At 42.6% G+C, this 24,034-nt stretch overlaps 1 protein-coding gene across 1 annotated transcript in view; it reads left to right on the forward strand.

Moving 5' to 3' along the window:
- Window positions 1-23,806, forward strand: part of TRIM71 (tripartite motif containing 71) — a 56,903-nt gene extending 33,097 nt beyond the window's left edge. The window contains exons 2-4 of the mRNA XM_067292460.1: window positions 7,105-7,272; window positions 19,179-19,313; window positions 22,329-23,806. Of these exons, the coding sequence (XP_067148561.1) occupies window positions 7,105-7,272; window positions 19,179-19,313; window positions 22,329-23,780 (1,755 nt within the window). The 3' untranslated portion in view covers window positions 23,781-23,806. The remainder of the gene's footprint in view (window positions 1-7,104; window positions 7,273-19,178; window positions 19,314-22,328) is intronic.
- The last annotated feature ends 228 nt before the right edge of the window (window positions 23,807-24,034 follow it).

Here is a 24,034-nt window from a genome sequence, read left to right on the forward strand (position 1 = left end):
TCTAGCAGCTCCTTAAACCAACTTTGTCCAAGCTGTGATTTCCTGTCTTCTAGCCACAGTTCACAGCCTGTTGCCACACCATTAGAGTGACATTGTGTGGTGTTCACAGCAAAGTGGATCTCTCAAAGGATTTGGGTTAGAAGTGACACCCCAAAGTTGCAACTGCCCTTTGCATTGGCAAAGATGATTGAAATGGTGTTTGCTCCACTCCCAACTGTTACTACCTGGTGTGTTTTCTGAACTCTGTTAATGAAGCTATCTTGAATTCAATCAATACACTTTAAAAGCAACCTTTTTGGAAGGTGTATTTTTATCTAGATTATTTGGCTGATCCACATTGTCATGTCCCTACTCTCCAAGCTGTGCAGCTGTTAGTGTTTTGTCACAGCAGGATAACAGAAGGTAAAAATCAAGAATCTTGAGGGTACAGTAATCTGGTTTAACAGCCTGTTTAGTTTACCAGACTCTGATCTGGTTAGATATTCTCACAGTTAGATCTTGAGGCAGACATCATCAACTGGAAGTAAGATAAAGATTTCTTACTGTGAAGCTGGCTAAGCATCAGAACTGAACCATGTGCCTTTATGTTGTAGCTCAGCTGATTTAATGGATAGTCCTTATCTGAAAACCTCTCTCCCTGACCTTAGCTGTGGATTTTTACCTCTTCCCTTGTGCTGGCTTGACTGCTCTTCTGATCCCAGGGTCAGCTGATTGAGTTAACTCCTTTTCTAAGGTTAGTCTCCTGCTGTTTGTAGAGATCCCCCAATCTGCTTGCAGGAGCAGTGAAGTGAGTACCAGGAGAGGAAGTGGGAATGGGCTGTGAAGGAGGAAGGCAGGAAGCGTAGGACTTCCCCTTAGAGTAGCTACCAGGTCAGTTTAGTTGTAAGGTGAATTCACAGCCTTGAACTGTGGATTCACATTTGGAGCAGTGCTGCTTACACTCAGGTTTTGTAAGTGAGCTTCATCTCCCACTTCTCTGACTGTTCAGTCTTACCCTGATATTACCACCTGTCCTGGGCCAGGACAGCTACCTCTGTAGCTGAGAAATGGGAACAGTTCCCTCTAGAACATCTGGGGAAGAAAGGACATCAGCATTAGTGCTTAAAAAAAAAAAAAGCATGTGTAATGCATTACAGCTGTATTTTCTACAAGCAGCAGACTTGCATGAGTCTTGAAGGCATCCATTATCCAGGCTTTTTTATTCAATATGGACTAAGGGAATGAAACTGAGCCTGAAAAGACTGAACGATCCTCTTGCCCTTGAGCTTATGAATGGACCAAGAACCTTCTTGGTTCCTCCAAGGCTCTGTGGGGAGGGAATAAATAGCAAACTGGTGTCCATGAATTCCACTTGATAAACCTTGTTCTGTGCACACTGCATGCCCTATAGCAAAGGGCTGTAATACTTAAAGGTGCCCACATTTTTGTAGAAATTTTATTGGACAGATATTGACCTCAATTTCAGAATGAATTCTTTAGTCTGCTGTGGAGACCCTTCTGGAGTGGGTGTACCAACTTCCATTACTAATGGATGCAGCCATGAGCATTTGGTGTTAAGCCAGTCTCTTCTACACCAGAGCTTTTCATCAATATATACATTCAAAAAGAGTAACTTGTTCATTAACTGAGGGAGGTGGGAGGGGGCTGGAATCCTAGGTTTTTAAGTATGCCTGAAAGCTAAAACAGTGTTTTGGGTATAGAGGAAAATAGCCTGTAGTTCTGGTGTATATCATATGGTTTGCTCAAGTCTTCAAGATCTATATTTAGAGTTTAAATTTTGAGTTACATATCACTGTAGGAGTTAAAGTTCCTAAAATGCTACTCTGATCATGGTGACAACTAAGTTAATTGTCACAAGTTGTCCTTAAAGTGGAAATTCAGGGCCAGCTTCCTATGAAGTAAAAATTACCTCTTTCCAATTAAACTCTACAGTGACCATCTGCACCAAACACTGAACCAGTCATCTTGAGTGGTGTGTTTATATGCTGCTTAAAAAAAAAAGTGCTGCTTAAATGATGCAGGGAAGCAGGTTTTTCTCACACTATTTTGGAAAACAGTGGGGAGGGGGGAGAAATTCATTAGAAAATGAATTTATAATGAATTCATAATGGTCTAAGCCTTTCAAACACCAGTGGCTTTGTTTGGTTATTGTCAAGGGAACTAAATAATAACCTTTGGTAGTGTGGGGGGATCTAGATTGGTTAGGTATGGTGTTCTTTGTTTTGGTCATAAACTCTGAATAACTTACAAAAGAAAAATTGAGGTTCTTTCTTTCAAAAACAAAACCTAGGAGGCTACTGTTTTGCCTGTAATTTTTCTTTTTTTGGTTGGTTGGTTTATCCAAGACTACTGCATAGTTTTCAGTGAATTGGACCCTTCAAAATCTGTCCTTGTGTTACAAACTGTTAACATTGTAGGCTTAAATAAAATCTTTACAAGATACTGAAATATCATGGCAGAAAATAAATGCTGAAACGCTGTTAGACTCCTTCTGTTTATTGACATCTGCATGCATATATGCTCTTAAATGTGCTCTAACATGAGAGGAATCAAGTGTTTGGTGCAAGCTGAGAGGAGAAAAGGGCACTGTTAATACTCCTGAAAGGCGGTTTATTTAAGCATAGGTTAAGGATAAGCCTCCTCTACTGCTGTTTTCCCTGAATTTTCTTCTGTCATGGTGCCTACTACATTCCATTGCTTTTGTCTGGGCTTGGTATTTGGGAAATTCTGGTGAGGGCTGGAAGGTGGGAGGGGAGATGCTAGAAGCTGGTCAGCAGTACGGAGGGGAGCGCTGGTGTGGGAATTGTGGAGTGGGGTCAGGGTTTAACTTTAGTGGCCATTCATCAGATGATGATTGATTGCTGTGCAGTCCCAGGGGACGTTTAACAACATCTCCACCCATCCCCCTGCCCCCTTTGAAAGCAGATGGACCAAAAAATGGGGAGAGTGACACCCAGGAATTCTTGCTGTTGTAAAATGTTTTTACGGTACACTGTACAGCCTTTCCTGAAGCAATCACATTTATGGCCTTGCTGTTGTATTTCTTGGGCTCCTGCGGCTGTAAAAGATGAATAGCCCTGTAATATGGTTCACTGATTCTGTTTAAATTGAAGTAGGCTCCCTTCATTGTTTTGTGTCTAAAATTGTATGCCACCAATTCAGGAAATATTTCCTGTTTGGGAAATAATCAACCCATAGCTGACTTATTTTAAAATAAATCACTATTAACTATCTCTAAAACTATTCCCCTTTTGCTTCTGCCTTTTTCTATCTTTTAATTTTGATGGAAACTGATAATATATTAATTAATGTAATAAAGTAGTTCTTAAGAAAAAAGAAACTCGCTTATGAATCATTCTCCCCCCCCCCTTCTAGAACAATACTGACTTTACCAAAATGTATGTTGACATGATACCAGTTTGTTTTATCTTAGAACAATCCTTGTAATTGGTGTAATTATTTATAAATTAATTGCTATAAACAGTTTACACAATTGTGAAATTCTTTGAAAGGAAAAATCACTCTGCTGTCCTATCCCTCACTTAATTTCTCTCTCCATCACCCTCCTCTATCAGAACATTTACGCTGTTTGGAAAAACAGCACATTTGAAGGCTTTGTTCATAAAATGCTTGTTCAGACATTTGGGAAAACTGTGAATTACCTGGGTGATGGTTAAATTGCTGCTTGACTTCTGCCCCCTCCTTCCTCCTGCCCCCTCCTTCCCCCATCACCCTCCCTTCAGACAGGACAGGGTAAAATAAAAAGCAATACTTAGACGAAAAGTCCTGAAACTTTTAAGTTTAGCATCACCAGCCAGTCTGTTTTATGGAAGACTTGGTATTACTTTTCCCTTCCTCCCCCCTACCCTCACCCATCCACAGTTCAAGACTGGTCCTCTTGTTTTTCAAAACAGCGAGATAAGGAGTGTAGGAGCAGTATGTTGCTCTGTTAATTGTGCTAACTGAACTTCGGGCGGTGGCCTCCCCGCCTTGCCGACATTGGAGGAAGAAGAGGCTCTGCCACCTTTTCTAGGTATGCTACAAACTTGCAGAAACTGAATTGTGACCAAACTTTTGTATCTTCTCACTTCAAGAAAATACAAAATCAATATATTGTTGGTGTGCGGTTTTGCGGAGGGGAAAGTTGCTCCTGTTGGGGGAGGGGGGCACAGAAACTTCATCTAACGGTACGTGGCCTAAGGCCTGGGCTGCAAGAAGGCTCGGGCGCAGTAATGAGCGCCTGGGGTGGCTGCGGGTGCAAGCACAGGCCAGCTGGGTGCAGGCGTGAGCTCCACTCACCTGCCTGGCACAGCCGCTGCGCCTCCCTGCATGGCCGCAGTTGCAGTTTGATTGCTGGGGAGCAGGGCTTGCTGTGGGCACCGCTAGCCTGCATGGCCCATGCGCTGGGCGCTTCTGCCTGCGGAGACCTGGGACTGCCCACAGCGGGAGACTTGCCCTTCTTGCATTTCTTCCAAAGTTTCAGTTTTCTCAACTGAAGTCAATTTGCCTCCAGAAAGGAGTTTCTGGAAGGTTCCTAGGCTGTCTTGAAGCTGACTCACTCTTCCAGTTTACTTTTGGTGACTAGCTCCCTTCCCCACCGAGCGCAGCAGGGACTATGCATTGTGCTTTCTCACGTGTGTATTTAAGATAACTTTTAAATAACAGTGTAATGATGGAGTTTGCAAGATCACTTGTATTTGCTTCCTCCCCTTCCCTCCCCCAAGCTCATTAACTCCCTTTTGCTCTCAGATTTAAATCTAGGTTGTGAACTCTGTTTCACCATTTTCCAATTAGGAAGAAACAATCGGGAAGCCTTTGCCAATGGCTTTCTAGTGTCTGCTCAAGAGCTGTGTTTTAGGTCATGTGTGTCTGTTTTGTTGCTGTTTGGGGGAGTTTTTTTTGTTTGTTTTTATCCTATGTAATCTGCACTCTTGAAATGTCTCTTCATTGTAAATTCAAGGGTGATGTTTTCCACCACATTTTGGTGGGTGATAAGAGGCAGTTGAACACCTTAGATCTAGTTTCTCTTTGGTTTGAATAGTTGAATAACTCTTTACCACTGTATGCAGTCATCTCACAGCAGGAGTACCTGGGCCTAGGTAGCAGCACTTTTCTGGTGTTTACCCTAGCTTTTACTTCTGGTGTTAACTATTCAGGGGTGGGAGGTGGGGGAGGCTAATGTCAGGCTTAGCTTGCTTCTGGACTTCTGTTCATATGGTCACCATTTTCCTTTCAGCTGCTCTTCTTGATTGAGGCCCCAAATCCCCACTGTATGTTTTTAAAGTACATAGGATTCATATGACTTAACTTGATACCCTGTCTTGGTTTTCATCCTCTCTAAACTTCTCAGTTGTTTAAGTGGAGTCATTCAGCAACATGTAATAAATGTTCCCTGTAATTTCAACAGTGCAATTACAGAGCTGCACAAGAAAGTGAACATTATATTCAGATTTAGGTAACCACAGCATAAAGACAGGGAGCCCTCTAGTTGAGGAAGATGTTATATTTGGCTAATGCATTTGGGAACCAAGGCAGCACATCTTTCCAAAAGACTATGAAAATCTGAGATACTGCATGGGGATTTAGTATTTGAACAGAAACAAAAGAAGGAATTCAGTTCAGATTTCCCTACAGCAGAACCTAACTTGCAAAAGAAGGGATTTTAGTAAAACCTCTCTGACACACACATGTGCACAGATTTCCCCCACACACACACACACCCCTTTGAGAAATTAATCCGTGTACTGCTTCAGCTGTTGCACTCATAGGAGTTTCGAACATGGCTTTATGCAATACAGGAAATTTGATGGGATCACCTGTCTTCCCCTCACCCTTTCTTACAGGGGAGGAGGGGAAAGTGGATGTCACATGCTGTACCATAAACTATTAATTGAAACTGGAAGTTGTTGGGTGGCAACCATGAGACAAGCAAAATACCAAGTACTTGTACAGTTTGTTCTGCTTTTACTCCTTTCCGTGAGGTAGATATCAAACAGCTGGTGATGGAAAAACTACTTGTAGTGTGAAACCCTACTTGCCATTGTATAGTGGATTTTTAAATCTTGCATGGTAATCTAAGACTTCCTCACAATACACTTAAAGTGTATGTAGCTAAGAGAATTTAATTCACCACAAAGTTCTGTATTCAGTCATTTTTGTTCTTTCACTTGCATCTTTAAAAAAGGCCATACAGCTGATTTCTGACTCTTCTAAGAAAACAGTTTCATGAAGGATGTTATTTCTGTGTACCACTTCCCTCTACTGGGAGGAATGGAAATAGCTACAGCTGATGAATGGATCCAGCTTTCTTTTTGTAGGCTAGCATGTTGTGCAAGACTTTCACTGTGAATTGAATATAGTGTTGTGTTTTTGTTTTGTTTTTTGTCTAAGTACTTTGTGAATAGAAAAGTGTTTTGGTGGTTACCCAGAGTTCACGGTGATATTAAAATGCTGTGATGGACAAGTTAACGTTCAGTTTTGGTCTCCAACTCCTGTATCTCCAAATGTCCCTAGCATATGAAATGCTATGGTATAGCAAAGACTTGCTTTCCTGTTGGGAGTGGTAGAAGGGAGTTGTGCCTAACATTGTCACTGCCCTGAACTTAAGGGATTTACATGTTTTGAGAAAACGGAGAGGATGGTTCTAAGCATGGATAACCTGTCTTCCCCTTCTGAGGCGGAGGAGATGGGGATGGGACGCTTCCAGTTCTACAGTGCAGTGATTAATACATGACCCACCTAAGAGAATGTAGTGTTTGTGTATGCAGGAAAAATCTTCATCTGAAACTTGCCATAGATGACATCTCCAATCTGCAAGTGTTGGCAGATGGCTTCCATTCTTAAGAGAAGGTTGATGTGGACATTCTTCCTAGTATTGTATTGCAAAGAAAACAATGACACTTCCACCCAACTGTTGGGAGTATGATCAGGAGCTTACTAGGCGGGATAGCTTTTCCTCTGTGGAGAGACTATTGTGAAGTCTTCGCCCATCATTATAGCCTGTAACATCTCCTTTTATAGTTACGTGCTTGGGCTTTTTTCCTTCCTGACACTTTTCTCTCTAATCCTTTATTATAGGTAGTGATACAGGTTTTTCTCTTCTAGGTGTTGCATTTCTACTGTGATACCTGTTCTGTCCCCATATGTCGGGAATGTACCATGGGACGACATGTGGGTCACAGCTTTATCTACCTCCAAGATGCCCTCCAGGATTCCAGGACTCTCACCATCCAGCTCTTGGCAGATGCTCAGCAAGGACGACAGGCTATTCAAGTAAGATACACCCAACTTGAGTATTTTATTTTTCTCCCTTTCCTGTCTCTTCACATACCCCCACCCACCCCAAGCTGTGTCTGTTGCAGGGCAAGGTGTCCGGCAAAAAGCTCTCTCTGCTTCTGCTGTCAGTCTTCTCACTACTTCTGCTCTCTGAGATTTTTGACAGAAGTGTCTGTGTAGCTGAAAACAAAGTGCTGTTATGTGAATTTTGCATTCTTGCTGCATCATCCTGTCTTGTAAATAGCAATATGTTTAACGCTCTGTACAAATTAACTTGAGTGCGAAGCATTTTGAACAAAGTTCTGATCTTGTATAGTAGCGCCAAGCCCATTTTTGTTTTTACAACTGAGACTTAATTTCAGCTGTCCTTCATGTCTGTACAGCATCTAGCACTAAAAGTACAGGCCACAGTATAAGTGTGGTTCAATTTTGCCACTAAATGCAAAATATTAATCAGCTGTTTGGATCAGTGTGAAATTTCTAACATGCATGGGTGGGGGGTTGGAGCTAGTCAAAAGTATATCGTTCTGTGGCTGAAACTGGTTGTGTGGCACCTCTCCATTAAAATATTACTCTGCATACACAGATGCATGTTGTAGCTGCTTGTTATTGCATCCTACCTCAGCTGTCTTCCAATGGAAGTATAAGGACTGGAAGGAAAATAGCACAGTGCTTCAAACTGCAGAAGGAATTTACATAGGGAGTTAACTTAACTTAACCTGTAGGTTGTTACTTAGGCTAAATAATACCTAGTAGCAACTATTATATGATATTAGCCATAATTTTGCCTGTAAAGAGATTTTTAGATGGGGAAAAGCATGATGGGAAGCTAGACTCTGAATGATCACATTCTTCAAAGCTTTAAGGTAGTGCATCTCTTGGGCAAGTTAAACAGTACTGCTCACTTCCAGACTTCTGCAAACAATCTCCACTGAGTTTAGTTTTGCCATCCTCAAATGCTCCACACTTGAGCTGGACACTTCGCTGAAACTCAACACTTCTGTATGAAATTGGGTCAATAAGGTGTTCTTTTGAGTATACACCAGCAAAACCTTAGGGACATGAAGTAAGCTTTCTTTGAGATGTGTGTGCAAGTACTCCCAGGTTTTTTTCTTCCCTTTCCTGACAAACATACACGTTACAAATGAAAACTGCTGTCATCCTATCATTGCTTATCTCTAGTAGATGAGGATTTCAGTGGGATTTTAGATTTTTTTTTCTTTCTAAATAAAATGTTAGGTCTCTTCCTCCAGTGCCATTGGCAGTGACTTCTCCTTTCAGTTTCTCCTAGCTCACTTCCCTGCTGCACGACAGTATTTCTGTGTACTCAGGGCAGGTCACTAGGGATCAGGTTTGTGTGTCTTCATGGGTGTGTGTGGTTATGGGGGGAGGTGGGAGGGATTTGCTTGTTTTAAAGTTGGATCCCTTTCTGCAATGTGGGTGACAATTTCCTGCCTCACTGATTAATGAGAATAAAATAGTTTTTAAGTTTGTTCAGTGGGACAGGAGCAGCTAATTTCTCTTTAAGTCTCTGCACCTGCAACATGAAACAAGTACTGTGAGAGTATAGATACTAAACTGTTGTTGAGGTCACCCTTTAGCTTTTGATGTTAATTTGTTAGTTATGTGCATCAGAACAGCAAACACGTAAGTGTTTGGAGCTGAATAGCTAATTTAAAGCCTCATGCTTACGTAGGATTCTGCAAACATCAGCTCCTTCCAAGATTTGTTTTTAAATTGTCAGCATGGATCATAAGGCTCTTCAGTAGAAGCCATACTGAAGCATTTAACGTCCCCAGAATGAGCAAGAAGGAAGGGATTATACTAGTTTAAAGAACCTCACTAGAGCAGTGTTTTGAATTTCTCCAAGCTGTCCTAAACAAGGGCTTATCTGTTAGTAATTAAATTTACTGCTTGTGACCTCCAGGGCTCTTAATCATCTAAGTAGTGACTGTCTCTTGGAGCAGAAAGTAGCAGAATGACATACAGTATCACTCTGCTAGTATTGGCATGTATGCTTTTGTGCCTGCATACTTTCTACTGGCTTTACTTTGCTTTCTTCCTAGTTCTCTTCTGCTTTTTACATTGGAGCTGACTACTTAGTGATGGTTCAGCTCCAGGGTGGGTGGTACAAACCTTGTTCATGTAATTCAAACAAATAGCTCAATTCAGTTTACTTTGCCCTAGTCTAGTTATTGCCCATGCAGGCTAAGAGACTGTCTCGGGTGTATTCAGTAGGTGGTTTGTGTGAAAGATTTTTGTAAAATGAACCAAGCTTTTCAAAAAAGTACTCTTATTAGTACAGTAGGTTTGGGTGTGTGGGGATTTTTTTTTTAACCTGAATCACTATATAAAACAGGTTTAGTGAGCAAACACAAGTAATAAAGCTGAGGAGGTGGTAACCTGAGTGTATTCTTGAATAAGGAAGACTACAACTCCAGACAGCTGCTACATAAGCAGTCAGCAAAAACTAGATGAACTTGGGACACAGTTGAAAGAAAAGCAGAGGTGTTCAAGTCAAAAGGCAACACAGTGAGCCTGCCATACAGAATGTGCGCTGTGAAGCTATATGCTTATCCCAGGGAGGAGAGTATGTCAGCATGGATTTGAGACAATCTCTAAATTAACTAGACTCTAAATTAAAAGAAATTGGGTTGGGGGCTTTTCTTGGAGACTGGAAACAATTAGCACAAGATTAAATGTCAATACTGGTCACAAGCTGCAATGTGAGGAATACAGAAGACTTCAGTTCTAAGGGGATTGAAAAGTAATATGGTGCAGTAGCAGTTCTTGGTGGGATTGATTCAAACTACTTTACTAGTAACTCTTTCTTGGTAGGCTATGAAAGTGATAGTTCTCTGACATGAGCTGTTGAGGATGGGCAGGGAGGGGTAGCTGAGTGAAGGATTTCTCCTGGGCCACTCTGCTTTGCTTGTCAGAAGGAAAGGTGGATTCTGCTGAAGGGCCTTGCAGGAGGGAGGAAATCAAGCCGTGAGTCAACCTGTTGGAGAGTATCTGGTTAACCAAAGTTGAAGGCTTTTAGGAAGAAATGTTTATTTAAACTCTTCCTGTGGCTTTGGAGGAGATTGTTTTTCAGACTTTAAGAAAGCTGTAAGTTAGGATCCATTTCAGGAGTGACAGACTAGATCAGGCTTCTGTGGATCAAACAACTGGAAAGTACAAACCTCACTTTACAGAGGAGTTGAACTCTTCTATAACAAATAGCAAGCCTGGTAACAAGGGGCTTGCTTTCCTCGGTGAGATTCTGCAGTAGCTTTCTATTGCTCGGCTTTGCTGCTCTGGTCCCGGCCTGGATCATGCATTTCTAAGCCTGTCCCTAACTTGAGAACTGGTGCTTGTGCAACAGAGTGGTGAGCTGATCCAGCTGAAAGGATAACCTTTCTGTAGGATTACTTTTTGGCTGGGTCAGCTCCCTGGGCTGCTTCACTGCACTGCTACAAGCACTGTTTGTGGTGCCAGGGAGCAGAATGGAAATAACAATCTCTGGTCCTTGCAGGACCTCTTTCTGAGCAGGTTTATCTCAGTGGAAAGCTATCCTCCTAGCTGGGAAAATTTTCTAGCATTTTCAGTGACTTGAATTGACTCTCAGAAGGGTCTGAAAGCCAAAGTTGTTATCAGATTAATGAGGAGGCAGGGGTGGGGGAAGGACCCTTCCCTTTTGACACAGGAGCTTGTCATGCTGCCTTGTTTTACCTCATGAAACTGCATACTTAACTGTCTTTCAGGTGTGTTCCAAGGGCTGGGCCACAAACTGAATGTAAATCTGTTACAATGATGGATGGCTTCTTCAAAATGTCATGTTCTTAAAATACATCTATACATGTGTAATTGTATAGATTACACATAGGTACATACATATGTATATAACACACTTGCGTAACAGTGAAGCACTGAGTGCTCCCATTTAGGGTTAATTTCCAGGTGAACATGTTAAAATACAATTTGATCTCTATATGCTGACTTTTTTTTTAAACTTTTTAAACTTTTTTTAAACTGCTGTTCTAGTCCAAACCTTTAGTTGCTTTTGCTGGGATGTTTGACAGTGCATTAATTTAAAAGCTGAAGCTTGCAGCCGGGCTAGGCCATTATCAGAACATGGAGGAAGTGACTCTGTTATCTTCCAGCATCAAAGGCTTATGAGCTGGTGGTCAGGAGGGCCATTAAAGCAATGCCCCTTTGTCTTGCAGGAATACATTGTGGGGATTCCTGTGGGGAGGCGGTAAGAAGCAGATGAATTGGAACCTGAATGCCTTAACTTTAGAGAAGGGGGAGTACTATAAGAAACTTGGTCAACCCAAGAAGGAAGCCGATGAGTTGGCATCAGCCTCCGCCCTTCAGTGGAGCTTCCTTACAGGTTCCCGCATGGACTCTGTGCTGCTGGGAGGCCGATACCTGAGAAGGATGGAGCTGCTGTGCCGCAAAGGATTGGTCTGGGGTTGTCACATAAGTTACTGGAAATGGATGAAAATCAAGTTGTTTCAGGGTGCATGGCTTTGCAGTCAGACTTTGCAGGTTTGAGAATCTGAAATGAAGCTTAGTAAACAAAATGGAAGCTAAGTCAGTTGTCCTTTTGTAATGGCCCAGGTGGAAGGCTCAGTTAGGTCCTTAATCTAAATCTAGGATTTGTATCAATAGAGGCTGAATTTCTTTGGGTACTCATAGTTATTTTTTTGTATTGTGTTTTAGTGAATTCTTTAGATTAATGTATGAGCAGATGTTTATCAGGGAAAATGGGTTTTACATGTATCACTGTCCAAACTACTGTTTTGCCTGAAACTTTTAAGGGAAAAAGTCTGTTTTTGCAGTACAAACCAAAGTGATTTATTTTGTCAGTTTATGACATGAGTTAACCTGGCCTTTAGCCCTTCCTTCATCAAAGCTTCTTTTTTTAATTCTGTTTACCCAACATAACTGAGAGATATCTAGTTTTTCACCTTTTTGGGGTTGAAACGTTTAAATTTACCCACCTACTTTGATTTGTGCTAAAGCCATACCCACATTACTGCAAAGCCACTACTAGGATGAAATCCTAACATCCTTTCTGTAACTGTACTTTGTATAAGATCTTCCAATTCATTTCTGTAGTAGAAAAATGGTATGAAGTGTACACCCACTTTTTGATGCTGGTAAAAGCTAGCTATTGTCCTGATTGTTTTATCCTGCTCTAAAACGGTAAGTAATTGCAAAACTCTAATTGCAAAACGCTCTCTATACCTTTTTATGTTACCATAAGGAACTGAAAATGAATAATATTATGGATGCTACATGGAACACCTTTAGCATTTGGTGGAAGAGGGCTAACTTGATACATTTAGAAAGATTCCTTAAGGTTTTTGTATATAATGTGTTTGTATTTAACATGCTTTTAAAGTTAGAGAGGGTTTGTCAGAGAATATGCATCTCAAGGGTTTGTTGCCTAGATATCCTCTAACTAGGATAAGTTTCCTCTTAAATTCTTAGTGAAGATCTAAATTCTCTCTATTGAGGTAGGTAAGAGTGTATTTAAGGTTCTTTACACAGTATCTGTGGTCTGTTCATCCCTGAAATGCTGAAAGAGCCCTCAGAAGAAAACAAAACGTTTTGCTTTAAAGTTGAACTTGTTCTCCAAACGTTTGCACCTTTATCAGAAAACTTAAAGGGGTTAGCAAGTTTAAAAGTACTGGGATTAATGCTTTCAAAATTATTACCCCTCCACCTCCCCCAATCTTTGGGGAGAAGAAAAAAACTAAAACTGATGCTGGCATTAATGGATTGCAACAGCCTTACTACATCTCATGGTGCTGCCACAGTTGTGTTCTGCACCATTTTGTGTTGTGCCACTGTGTGTTCAAATGAATAACTTCCTGAACTCATACAGATCCAACGTCATGACATTGCATCCAGATTAACGGACTCTGCTGTTTCAGAGGCCTCTCTAAATAGCTGTTTTGTGCTATGTGGACATACTGATTTAACTTGGGTGCAGGACTGTAGAAACTGCACGGCGAGGGCATTAGCATCTGCTTTTCTGGTTTGTAGTGTCTATCACCACAGATGTTCTGTAATGATTTTTTTTTTTTCCTCTCTCTCCTTGAGTGGTGCCCCTTTCTGGCCACAATTTTGTATTAAAAAATCCTCAGTAGTGCAAATCTGGAGTAGTGATGTTTCTAGAATATTACCTGACTTTATATTCAGATATTCCATAGAAAATGTTAAGATGGAACTGTAGAAGGCCTTTTGTTAATTTGAGGCTTCAGTTTCTAATATCCAATAGAAGAGAAGAAACTGGGAGAATTGTTGAAAATGGCCATTTTAGAGTGGCAAATCCTTCTTTGAACCATTTGTTTGTATTTCTACATATCTGAGTTGACTATGAAGGTCTATGATGCTAATTTCATTTGAAATTGCTACTCCTGAGTCTTGCAGTCAGCTTCTCCTAGCATTATGCTGCAGCATCAGTTGCCATGTCAGAGCCACTCTAACTTGCAAGCCCATTACTTAAAGGATGGAGGGGAGGGTTCAGGTTATGAAATGTAGCTAAAGAGGAGTTCAGAGGTGTCCAAGAGGACACCTGGGTCTGATACAACTTTGCTGTTCATCTCTTACTCAAAGCTGACTGGAGCCTGTAGGAACTGGCTGGGCAGGTCTGGGTCTGCAGGCTTGCCCTGGAAAGGAATGTTTGATTTACCATGCTGTGTGCAGGCACTGATGCCCCGGCCCCTGCTGCCAGGGACGCTTGCACGTAGGGAGGTTTGTGTGGGGTGCCAAGTCTTGAAGATGTAAAATGCTGTATGAATTGATAGGAATAGCTAGCTTGGAGATTCAACAAGGCAAATTCTTCAGTTTGTACAAAATGTCTGGAGAACAAAAACTGAGACTTGCACATGTAATAATTCTCATTTAACACTCTGAGATCTGAAAAGTACAGGTAATACTGCATGGCAATTGTGTTCTCCCCTGTTAAAGTCTGTTTTTTGATTGTTTTATGTTGCTATTTGGATAGGCTTAGAGAGAACAACCAGGAATTCTGAAATATCTTAGAAGCAGTAGCTAGTGATAGAACTGACTGAATGGCAGAGCTCAGAGTTGTGATCAGCGGCGCAGTCTAGTTGGAGGCCTGTAGCTAGCGGTGTCCCCCAGCGGTCAGGACTGGGTCCAGTCTTGGTCAACTTCTTCATCAATGACCTGCATGAAGGGACAGAGTGCACCCTCAGCAAGTTTGCTGATGAGACCAAACTGGGAGGAGTGGCTGATACGCCAGAGGGCTGTGCTGCCATTCAGAGAGACCTGGACAGGCTGGAGAGCTGGGTGGAGAGGAACCTCATGAAGTTCAACAAAGGCAAGTGCAGGGTCCTGCACCTAGGGAGGAATAACCCCATGCACCAGTACAGGTTGGGGGTTGACCTGCTGGAAAGCAGCTCTGCTGAGAAGGACCTGGGAGTGCTGGTGGACACCAAGTTAAGCATGAGGCAACAATGTGGCCTTGTGGCCAAGAAGGCCAATGGTATCCTGGGGTGCATCAGGAAGAGTGTTGCCAGCAGGTCGAGGGAGGTGATTCTTCCCCTCTACTCAGCCCTGGTGAGGCCACATCTAGAGTACTGCGTCCATTTCTGGGCTCCCCAGTACAAGAGGGATGTGGCACTACTGGAGCAAGTCCAGCGAAGGGCTACAAAGATGATTAGGGGACTGGAGCATCTCTCTTATGAGGAAAGGCTGAGAGAGCTGGGCCTGTTTAGCCTGGAGAAGAGAAGGCTGAGAGGAGATCTTATCAACGTGTACAAGTATCTGAAGGGAGGGTGTCGAGAGGATGGAGCCAGACTCTTTTCAGTGGTGCCCAGCGACAGGACGTGAGGCAACGGGCACAAACTGAAACACAGACAGTTCCATCTGAACATGAGGAAAAACTTTTTCACTGTGAGGGTGGCAGAGCACTGGAACAGGTTGCCCAGAGAGGTTGTGGAGTCTCCTTCTCTGGAGATATTCAAGACCCACCTGGACGTGATCCTTGCAACGTGCTCTAGGTGACCCTGCTTGAGCAGGGGGGTTGGACTAGATGATCTCCAGAGGTCCCTTCCAACCTCAACCATTCTGTGATTCTGTGATGTCTGCGGGGCTGAATTGCTTTCCTTCATGAAAACACGTTTGTGTCTCTGCCCTGCTAGAGGCTTGAATTACAAGGTTTCCTTTTTCATGGCCCTGTGGAACACCATTACCTGCACAAACACTGTCATTGCTTAAATTTTAATCTGAAGAACTGGAAGTACCAATATCAGTCCTGAAGTTTGCAAGGTGCATTAGGAAGTCCTTCCTTTAAAAGCAGCAGGACAAAAGGATTTTTTGTTTTTTGTTGCCCCCCCCCCCCCACACACACACACACACACACATGCACACACTGACATCCTTAATGGAAGGAGAAGTGTCTTGTCCATCTTCGGGCCGCAGGGAAGTCATGCAAGTGAATAGGTATAGCTGCAAATAAGCAATTTACTGTAGCAACCAACAGCAAGGGCCAACATAGTTGGCATCCCTCTCAACTTCAATAACTGAACCAGATGCTCTGTTAAACCCAGCCCTTGTCTTCTGTTTCCCAGGCACGTGCGCTGGCTAACCATCTCATTCACAAGTACTGGAACAGTTATCACCTGCCACTAGAGTTCATCAGTACAAGGTGCTTTCCTTTAATAAGGGTTTGCTGTAGATTGTGCCTGACCAGAACACGAAATGTTGCTTCTTTATATAAGAACTTGCCTGCCTGCCCTCCCTTCCCCTGCTCCCCACCCAGTCACTACCTGCTACTGTGTGTTTGCCTGGTCAGCCTTCCTAGATTGTTCTACCCTGTCTGGGCATAATGAGGGATAGTGTGATCTTGTCCAAAGCTTTGTCAGTATCTTGGGCAGTCCAAAAATAGCCTGTTTATTAGAGCTTTAGTGCTTCAGGTGTCACTCATTGCCCTTCTGTGAGCTATTCCAGCCCCAGACCTGTAGAGTGAATCAGGGTGGCATCATAAGTTATTGGCAGACAACCTCATGCTACAGAGTGCAGCTTCTAGAGACTAGTGTGTGGGGATGCATTCATAGCACAGTTGCTTACCTTGCTGTAACTGTGTGGTTCCTACAAATGGAAGATCACAATCTACAGGGATTAATACCTCTCCTGCTATTACAGAGTTCTTGAGAGGTGGATTCTGGTTTTGATAAAGTACTGTGAGGGTAGTTGGGATTGCTCTTAGCTATAAGGTATGAGAAGGCACACAGGCCATGGTCCTAATAGATACTGCTGTTCAGAAAGCTCAAATGGGTAAACCAAGACTTTTCTGCCTCCACAGGCATCCTTGCTAGAATTGGAATATACATGGGCAGTGTAGTTTTCCCTAGCACTTAAATATTTAAGGAGATACTTGCTTCCTTTTGCAAAAGCAGGAGGGTGTTTTGCTGTACTTGATAAGACTCCTCTAGGTTAGTTTTGAAGAAATACATGCTTTCTCCCTGTAGTAGAAGCTGCCTCTGTATTTGAATTGTGAGGCACAGGTGAAATAGAAGCACAGTATTTCTTGCATTTAGACCCCTTCCTGCAAGGACAGAGTTATTGGCTTACATCAAGTCTTAATCTGTGGGCAGTTGTGACTTCATCTGTGCTTTGCTAATTGTTGTAATGGGATTTTCACTTTCTGTGATCTTGAAGCATTGAGTCAGATTTGTCTGCCAGAAGCTTTGCATGAAGACAGGTCAGGTCTGCCTCCAGTGGGAGTGGGGTATTTGAACTGTCCCCAAGTCTAAGCCTTGTTTAAAAAATGCAGCCAAGGTGACAGAACTGGGAGTTGCATGAAGGAACATGCTTCTCTTAATTAGCCTTGTTCTACCAAGGAGTCTTGAAGCAGCAGTCCCATTTTCTTCTACCAAACAGTTTGCTGTTGGCTTCCTGGTATTAAAGACCAGAAACGCTGCCATCATCTTTGAGAGTTTTCTCAGGGTCGTCTTCATCTCATTGTCTCCAATCCTCTGACCAAGTTGCATGGTCTTTCTCTTTCCCTTCAGTCTTCTAGTTTCATGTGACTTTAAAACAACTAGGTTAAATTAAATGTATTTTTCGAGTAACTGCCTGAAATGGAAAAACATCCAAGTGTCAGTACAATTCTGCTTTTATGAAGATGTTCTATTGAGTGGTAACACTCCCATTACTGGTATAAACTAGCTACTGTTATATTTGTCAGATCAGATTCTGGAAATACTGATGACTAACTTCCATAAAAGATAACAAAGCCCTTGTCTGACTTTCTAGACAAAGCTGGATCATGTCAGATAGCTTGTGATTGCCACATCAGGTGGCTCACTGATTAGTACATACACAGGTACAGAATTAAACTGAGGATATTTGCCAGAAGGCCCCAAATGTACTACTGTAAAGCCTTTAGCAAATTACTCTTTTGCCTTCTGTTTATTAAGACTGCATTTCTGAGGAACAATATCTTGGATAACACCACACATGAAGCACAGCTTCCTAAAGATGCTTTCTGCCGAAGCATTCCCTCACCATCTAGGCTCAAACAGCTCAAAAGCTCTGAAATGGACCCATCTCAGACCAGAATGAGGGAAAGGCATTGTAAAGCCTATCATAAAATGCTGTATTTGAAAAACAAATACCCGTGGATGTTTCCATGGCTTTCAGTATGTATTGAGAGCAAAGAGGTGAGTTCTTGAGTTCCTTTCTCAGTCATCAACAAACTAAATTCTTGCCAGTCAAGCTGCTGCAGTGGTGTGTGGTGTAGGTCTGTAGGGGGTTGGATAATTATTTTCAGTATGTTGATATAAGCAGCTCCAGAATTCTTAAAATCCTAGAGATAAAAAGATGCTGTGATATGCCTTCCTTATGACAGGAGGAAAGAAAAATCAAATGTTTGCTAGTACAGTGCCATACTTTTTTTTTTTTTTTTCTCCCAGGATTCTGTAACTAATAAACTAATGCCTCCTTTAAGGATTCACTATCTCATCTGCACACTTAATGCTGGTTCACTGCATGACAGAAATATTCAAGGTTTAGTTCTAAAGATCCAGTTAATTCTTGCTATAAAAATTTTCCTTTGTAGTAGTTTTGATCCCTCAGATTTGCCTGCTTTTATCTTGTTTGCTTTTATGCCCTTTTCTGTAACAATTTGTGAAACTGGGAGCAGCTTGAGAAGGAAACTTACAAAATTCTGCAATTTTTCTCTTTTAGATGAGAAAAGAGGTTTAGTCACTGTACATGTTCCTTCCAAACATATTCTGCATGCGTGCAGAGCGCTGCTACAGAATGCATTTCAATACTTGTACTTTATTATTAATAAAAACTAACAGTTTGGTCTCTATCCAAAGTGTGGATAACCCCATTAATGGTTTTTTAGTAATCACTATCTAGTCTGTGTGGAGATTCTTTTACCTATTTATATTCTGTTAAGGTATTTCTGTGCAGCTCTGCAGAGATAAAAGTCTGTTTGTTACAGTGCCATTTCTTACTGGAAGCAGTTAGTGTGTGCTGCAGAACACCAGTCTGAACCATTTTGAAGACCAAGAGTAACTTTGGACCCTCTATACACGGTAGAACCTGAGCCTGAATGTCTATGTACAACTCTCTTACGTTTGAGTTCACATCAACTGCTTGCTGAAATTGCACCACAACCTTAGTCTGTGGTGTTGATGCAGGGTACCCTGAAGGTTTAAACCCTGTGTAATGGATTTTTTTAGTTATGTCAGTTTCCAGGGTTTGATGTTTGAAATGGATGATGGCTTGATAAAACTTGGAGAGTCACTTTGTGCCTTCTGCTGCAGGCATAGAGTTAAATGTAAGAGCCAGTTCTCTAATGCAGTTTTAATTGGTTTGGCTGAACTGTAAGCGTGCTTTTTTTTTTTTTTTTTTCCCCCCCTCTCCAGCTGAGCATTGAACAGGCCCAGGCAGTGGCAGAGCAGGTTGAGATGAAAGCTAAGGTGGTACAGTCTGAAGTCAAAGCAGTGACAGCTAGACATAAGAAGGCCCTGGAAGAGCGGGAGTGCGAGCTGCTCTGGAAGGTATGCGCCTAATATTTGTATTTTGTACACTTTATTTGCTAGCAGGTGACCTTTTAAACTGGAAACATGCTTTTTAACTGGTGCAGGGTCAGATTCTGCTACCCATCCAAGGAACGTTGACTCTGAATTCAAACACTACAGTTTAAAATAAACTTAGGGGTTAAGCTGCTGTTCTGTAGGAAGCAGGATGCTGGAATCTGGGCCAAGATAGTTTTGTATTGAAGGTATCTCTTAATATTAGAAACTGGAGGGGGGGGTTGGTTGGTTTTTTTTGTTTGTTTGTTTAACAGGGACTACTGTATCCTCACACAAGTTCAATCCCACAGGAAAGGTAGACACTCCCCCTACTGGCTCAGCTGCAATACCTCACAGCCCTGGAAAAAGGGCTGTCTCCAGTACTGACAGCATGGGGAAGTGTCTTTGATACCTTGTATTCAAAGATGTCTTTAAAAACTCTTTGATACACCATTGCAGAATTAAGTACAGCTTATGTGCTCTACTTTGCTTCTTTCCTTTGCATGTAAAGGAAGCTTTTTTTCTCCTTGGAACAGACGAGTAGGAATTCCACAAGACTAACTTTCGTTCCCCCCCCCCCACCCCCCATCCAAAAACATATTTTACTTTCAATAAAGGTAGTGTCCTTCTCTTTGTGGTGGAAGGGAGGTAATAATGCAGTTCTTTATTAGTAAAGTAAAAAGTAGACTGCAGTAGGAGCATCTACACAGTCCCAGACTCTTGCGCTCACTTCAGCAGTGATGTGTATGTGGTGCACTGGCTGCACCCCCTCAAACCCCTGCCCTTCCTCTCCAGTAGAGACAATACCAATACCAAAAGTGTCTTATTCCAGAAAGGTAACTTAGTGGTCATGGCTTTTCCCTGCTTGCCTAGCAGAAGTTGGTTTGGATCAGGCCTTTGGTCCAACTTGTTGAGCTGAACAGAAACCCCCTTAGTCCTTTCAGATCAGCAGTGAGTCAAACTGACTTGTCCTATGGCCCCATGTTTGCTAAATTTGATACAGGGCAGGGAGTAGAAATGTGTGGTCGAGGTGGGAGAAGGGGTGAGTAGACAATGCTCCTGTAATCTTCAGCTGCACCAGACTAAGTGCAGTAGGAGACCAGGCCCTGCATGGCTGCTGCCTGTGCTGGCAAAATGGGGCAGGATGACTTGCTGCACACATGGCTGCATGGGCACACGCTGCTAGGAAGCAGTGCCATCCGTAAACTGCTTCTCCCCTGCCCCTTCTCCAGCAACACTGACTGGCACATTGATTTTTCTGGTTTAACGTCTGTTGCCAGCAAAATGACCACTCTTGGTAAAAGTTTAGTCTCACTGTAGCTAGAGTAGTTCCATACAATAGTCTCCTAATGGAGATGTTTGTATGTTTTACGTTTTTTTTTTTTTTTTGGAATGTGGACTGTAAGCTTAAAAAATGCACTTTATAGTTACTGTACTACAAGCTCACTTTCCACTGGTAGCTCTCCTGAGAAGCCTGACAGCTTTCTCTCAAGTTATTCCTAGTACAGGAGAAGAGTTGCCCCTAAGCCATTTGTATCTATAGAAGTTGCATAAATGCACTTTATTGGGATGTCTGCATTAAGAGCAAGTTCTCTTCAGGTTATAAATACACATTTTGAGAAGGAAAACTGGTTCTTGGTAGTAAAAATACTAATAATAAATAATAAATTTAGCCAGGAAAAAAAAAGCAGAAAGCTTAAGCCCTAATGTCAAGAATGATGTTAGTGAATAATTTTTGGTACCAAAGCTGAGGCACTGGAAGTGCCCCAGTTTGCTGATCTCTTCTGAAAACTTGTGATTTTTAATGAGCTGTTGGAGGAAGCATCTCTTCAGTTTTTTGAAACACACAGGTAAAATCCGCTTGCATTTTAACTTCAGTGATACAGCATGTTTGTCTGTAGTGAATTTCTTCTTTCATCTGCTCACTACTGTGACAGGGGTCTTTAGACAGCGAGTTGTTCTTCACTACAATATTTTGCTGGTTGGTCTGAATATTGTTGTTCTGCAGCCAAGCAAATGAAATGCATTTTTGCAGCAACAAAGTAATTGCATGTTTCATTTACTTTTACAAAGCAGGTGTCTTTGCCAGATGGTCTAAAAACTTTTTCAGAAGTAAAGAACCGAACCACAGGCATGTATAAAACAGTTATAAACAAAGCATATTTGTTTGAGTTTCAGTCCCCCAAGCAGGAGCTAGCAGCAACCTTCTGTGTCCTTTTAAGTGACATTAAGATGTCTTGTTGTAAAGCAGTAGTTTAGCATGATTGCCAGTATTTGCTATAAGGAAAATAACCAAATAATTGGACCCTAAAAATCCTGGAGGGAGATGTCTGGTATTATCCAGTCACGTACAAATAGACTGAACTGAAAGCACAGTTCTGGCAGACTGGGAGGTAAGGAGAACCCACTTCTCTTAGCTGGTGCTGACTCCTAGCCTCAATCTAATGTGATAATAGCCCACCTTCTGAAACTCAGATTGGCCTCCAGTCTCCTTTTAGAGTAGGGTCAGCCTCTGCTCAGTTTTTTTGGTGTGGGGGGAGGGGGGATCCATTTTTGGGAACCCACGGAAGTTTCTCTACTTTCCAGAGTCTAAATAAGATGTGCCTTATGACTAGAAGGTAGAATAGCAGTTTAGGAAGGAGATCGTTATTAGTTAATAAACAAGCAGCTCTTCCTTTCAAATGGCATACCAGTGCAGCAAGCCTGTAAAGGAAGACACCCCCCCCCAAAAAAAAAAGGATGCATGTCACAGGAGTGAATAGTAACCCTCAGATGATTATCTGGATACAGTTGTTCTTGTTCATTTCTCTCTCCCCATTGTGGTTTCTGAAGGGCTTGTTGTGCAGTTCTGTTTGGTTATCACATCCTGTGACAACTGCATAATTATTTTTTGTGTGGAAGAGTCACATTAGGAAATATTTCTGTCTTTCCTGATATAAATGTTCCACATCTCTGTTTTGTTTCCTTTCCTCTCTTCTCCTCCCTTCCTTTCCCCACAAGGTGGAAAAGATTCGTCAAGTCAAGGCTAAGTCACTCTACTTGCAAGTTGAAAAGTTACGTCAGAACCTAAATAAGCTTGACAACACTATTAGTGCTGTCCAGCAGGTCCTGGAGGAGGGTCGTACCATGGATATTCTTCTGGCTCGGGACCGCATGCTGGCTCAGGTGCAGGAGCTGAAGAACGTGAGAGGTCTTCTCCAGCCACAGGAGGATGACAGGATCATGTTTACTCCCCCTGATCAGGCATTGTATATGGCCATTAAATCAATGGGCTTTGTCAGCAGTGGGGCTTTTGCTCCTCTGACCAAAGCCACTGGGGAAGGCCTGAAGCGTGCACTGCAGGGCAAAGTAGCCTCTTTCACAGTGATAGGCTACGACCATGATGGTGAGCCTCGCCTTTCTGGAGGTGACATGATCTCTGCAGTGGTGATGGGCCCAGATGGAAACCTGTTTGGGGCAGATGTCAGTGATCAGCAGAATGGGACCTACCTGGTCAGCTACCGTCCACAGCTGGAGGGAGAGCACCTGGTGTCTGTGATGATGTGCAACCAACACATTGAGAACAGCCCCTTCAAAGTCATGGTGAAATCTGGCCGCAGCTACATTGGTATTGGGCTACCTGGGCTCTCGTTTGGCAGCGAGGGAGACAGCGATGGCAAACTCTGCCGCCCCTGGGGTGTTAGTGTAGACAAAGAAGGCTACATCATCGTTGCTGACCGCAGTAATAACCGTATCCAGGTGTTCAAGCCATGCGGGACTTTCCATCACAAGTTTGGCACACTGGGCTCCCGACCTGGCCAGTTTGATCGGCCTGCTGGCGTGGCCTGCGACATCTCGCGTAGAATCATTGTGGCTGACAAGGACAATCATCGTATCCAGATCTTCACATTTGAGGGGCAGTTCATTCTGAAATTTGGGGAGAAAGGAACCAAGAATGGGCAATTCAATTACCCATGGGATGTGGCTGTCAACACGGAGGGCAAAATCCTGGTCTCTGACACAAGGAACCATCGCGTTCAGCTTTTTGGGCCTGATGGTGTGTTTCTGAACAAGTATGGCTTTGAAGGGGCACTCTGGAAGCACTTTGATTCCCCCAGAGGTGTGACTTTCAATCACGAGGGCCACTTGGTAGTGACAGACTTCAACAACCATCGCCTTTTGGTCATCCATCCAGATTGCCAGTCAGCGCGCTTTCTGGGCTCAGAGGGTACTGGGAACGGCCAGTTCCTGCGCCCACAGGGAGTGGCGGTGGATCAAGAGGGGCGCATCATTGTGGCCGATTCCAGGAACCACCGGGTGCAGATATTCGAGTCAAATGGTAGCTTTTTATGCAAGTTTGGCACTCAGGGAAGTGGCTTTGGTCAAATGGACCGTCCTTCAGGTATAGCCGTCACCCCTGATGGCATGATTGTTGTGGTCGACTTTGGAAACAATCGAATTCTCATCTTCTAATCTGTGTTTGAATTAGGAAGAAACTGTCTCAGGGAAATTCTTCTAAGAGAAAATGAAAAAATACAACGTTAATTCAAACCTACCTCATCTTTAATTTTTTTACAGATGAATGTACTTATCTTTTTCTGCAGGGAGTGAGCCTGTAAAGTTAAATTCTATCTACCTCATTGTCCTCCCTTCCCTCCCCTGTTTTTTCTCCCCCTTCCCCTCCCCACATACTCGCAGTTCAGAAAATTTTACCTCTCCCCTGGATG

This window comes from Apteryx mantelli, chromosome 2 (genome assembly GCF_036417845.1).
Source record: "Apteryx mantelli isolate bAptMan1 chromosome 2, bAptMan1.hap1, whole genome shotgun sequence".
Taxonomy (NCBI): Eukaryota; Metazoa; Chordata; class Aves; order Apterygiformes; family Apterygidae; genus Apteryx; species Apteryx mantelli.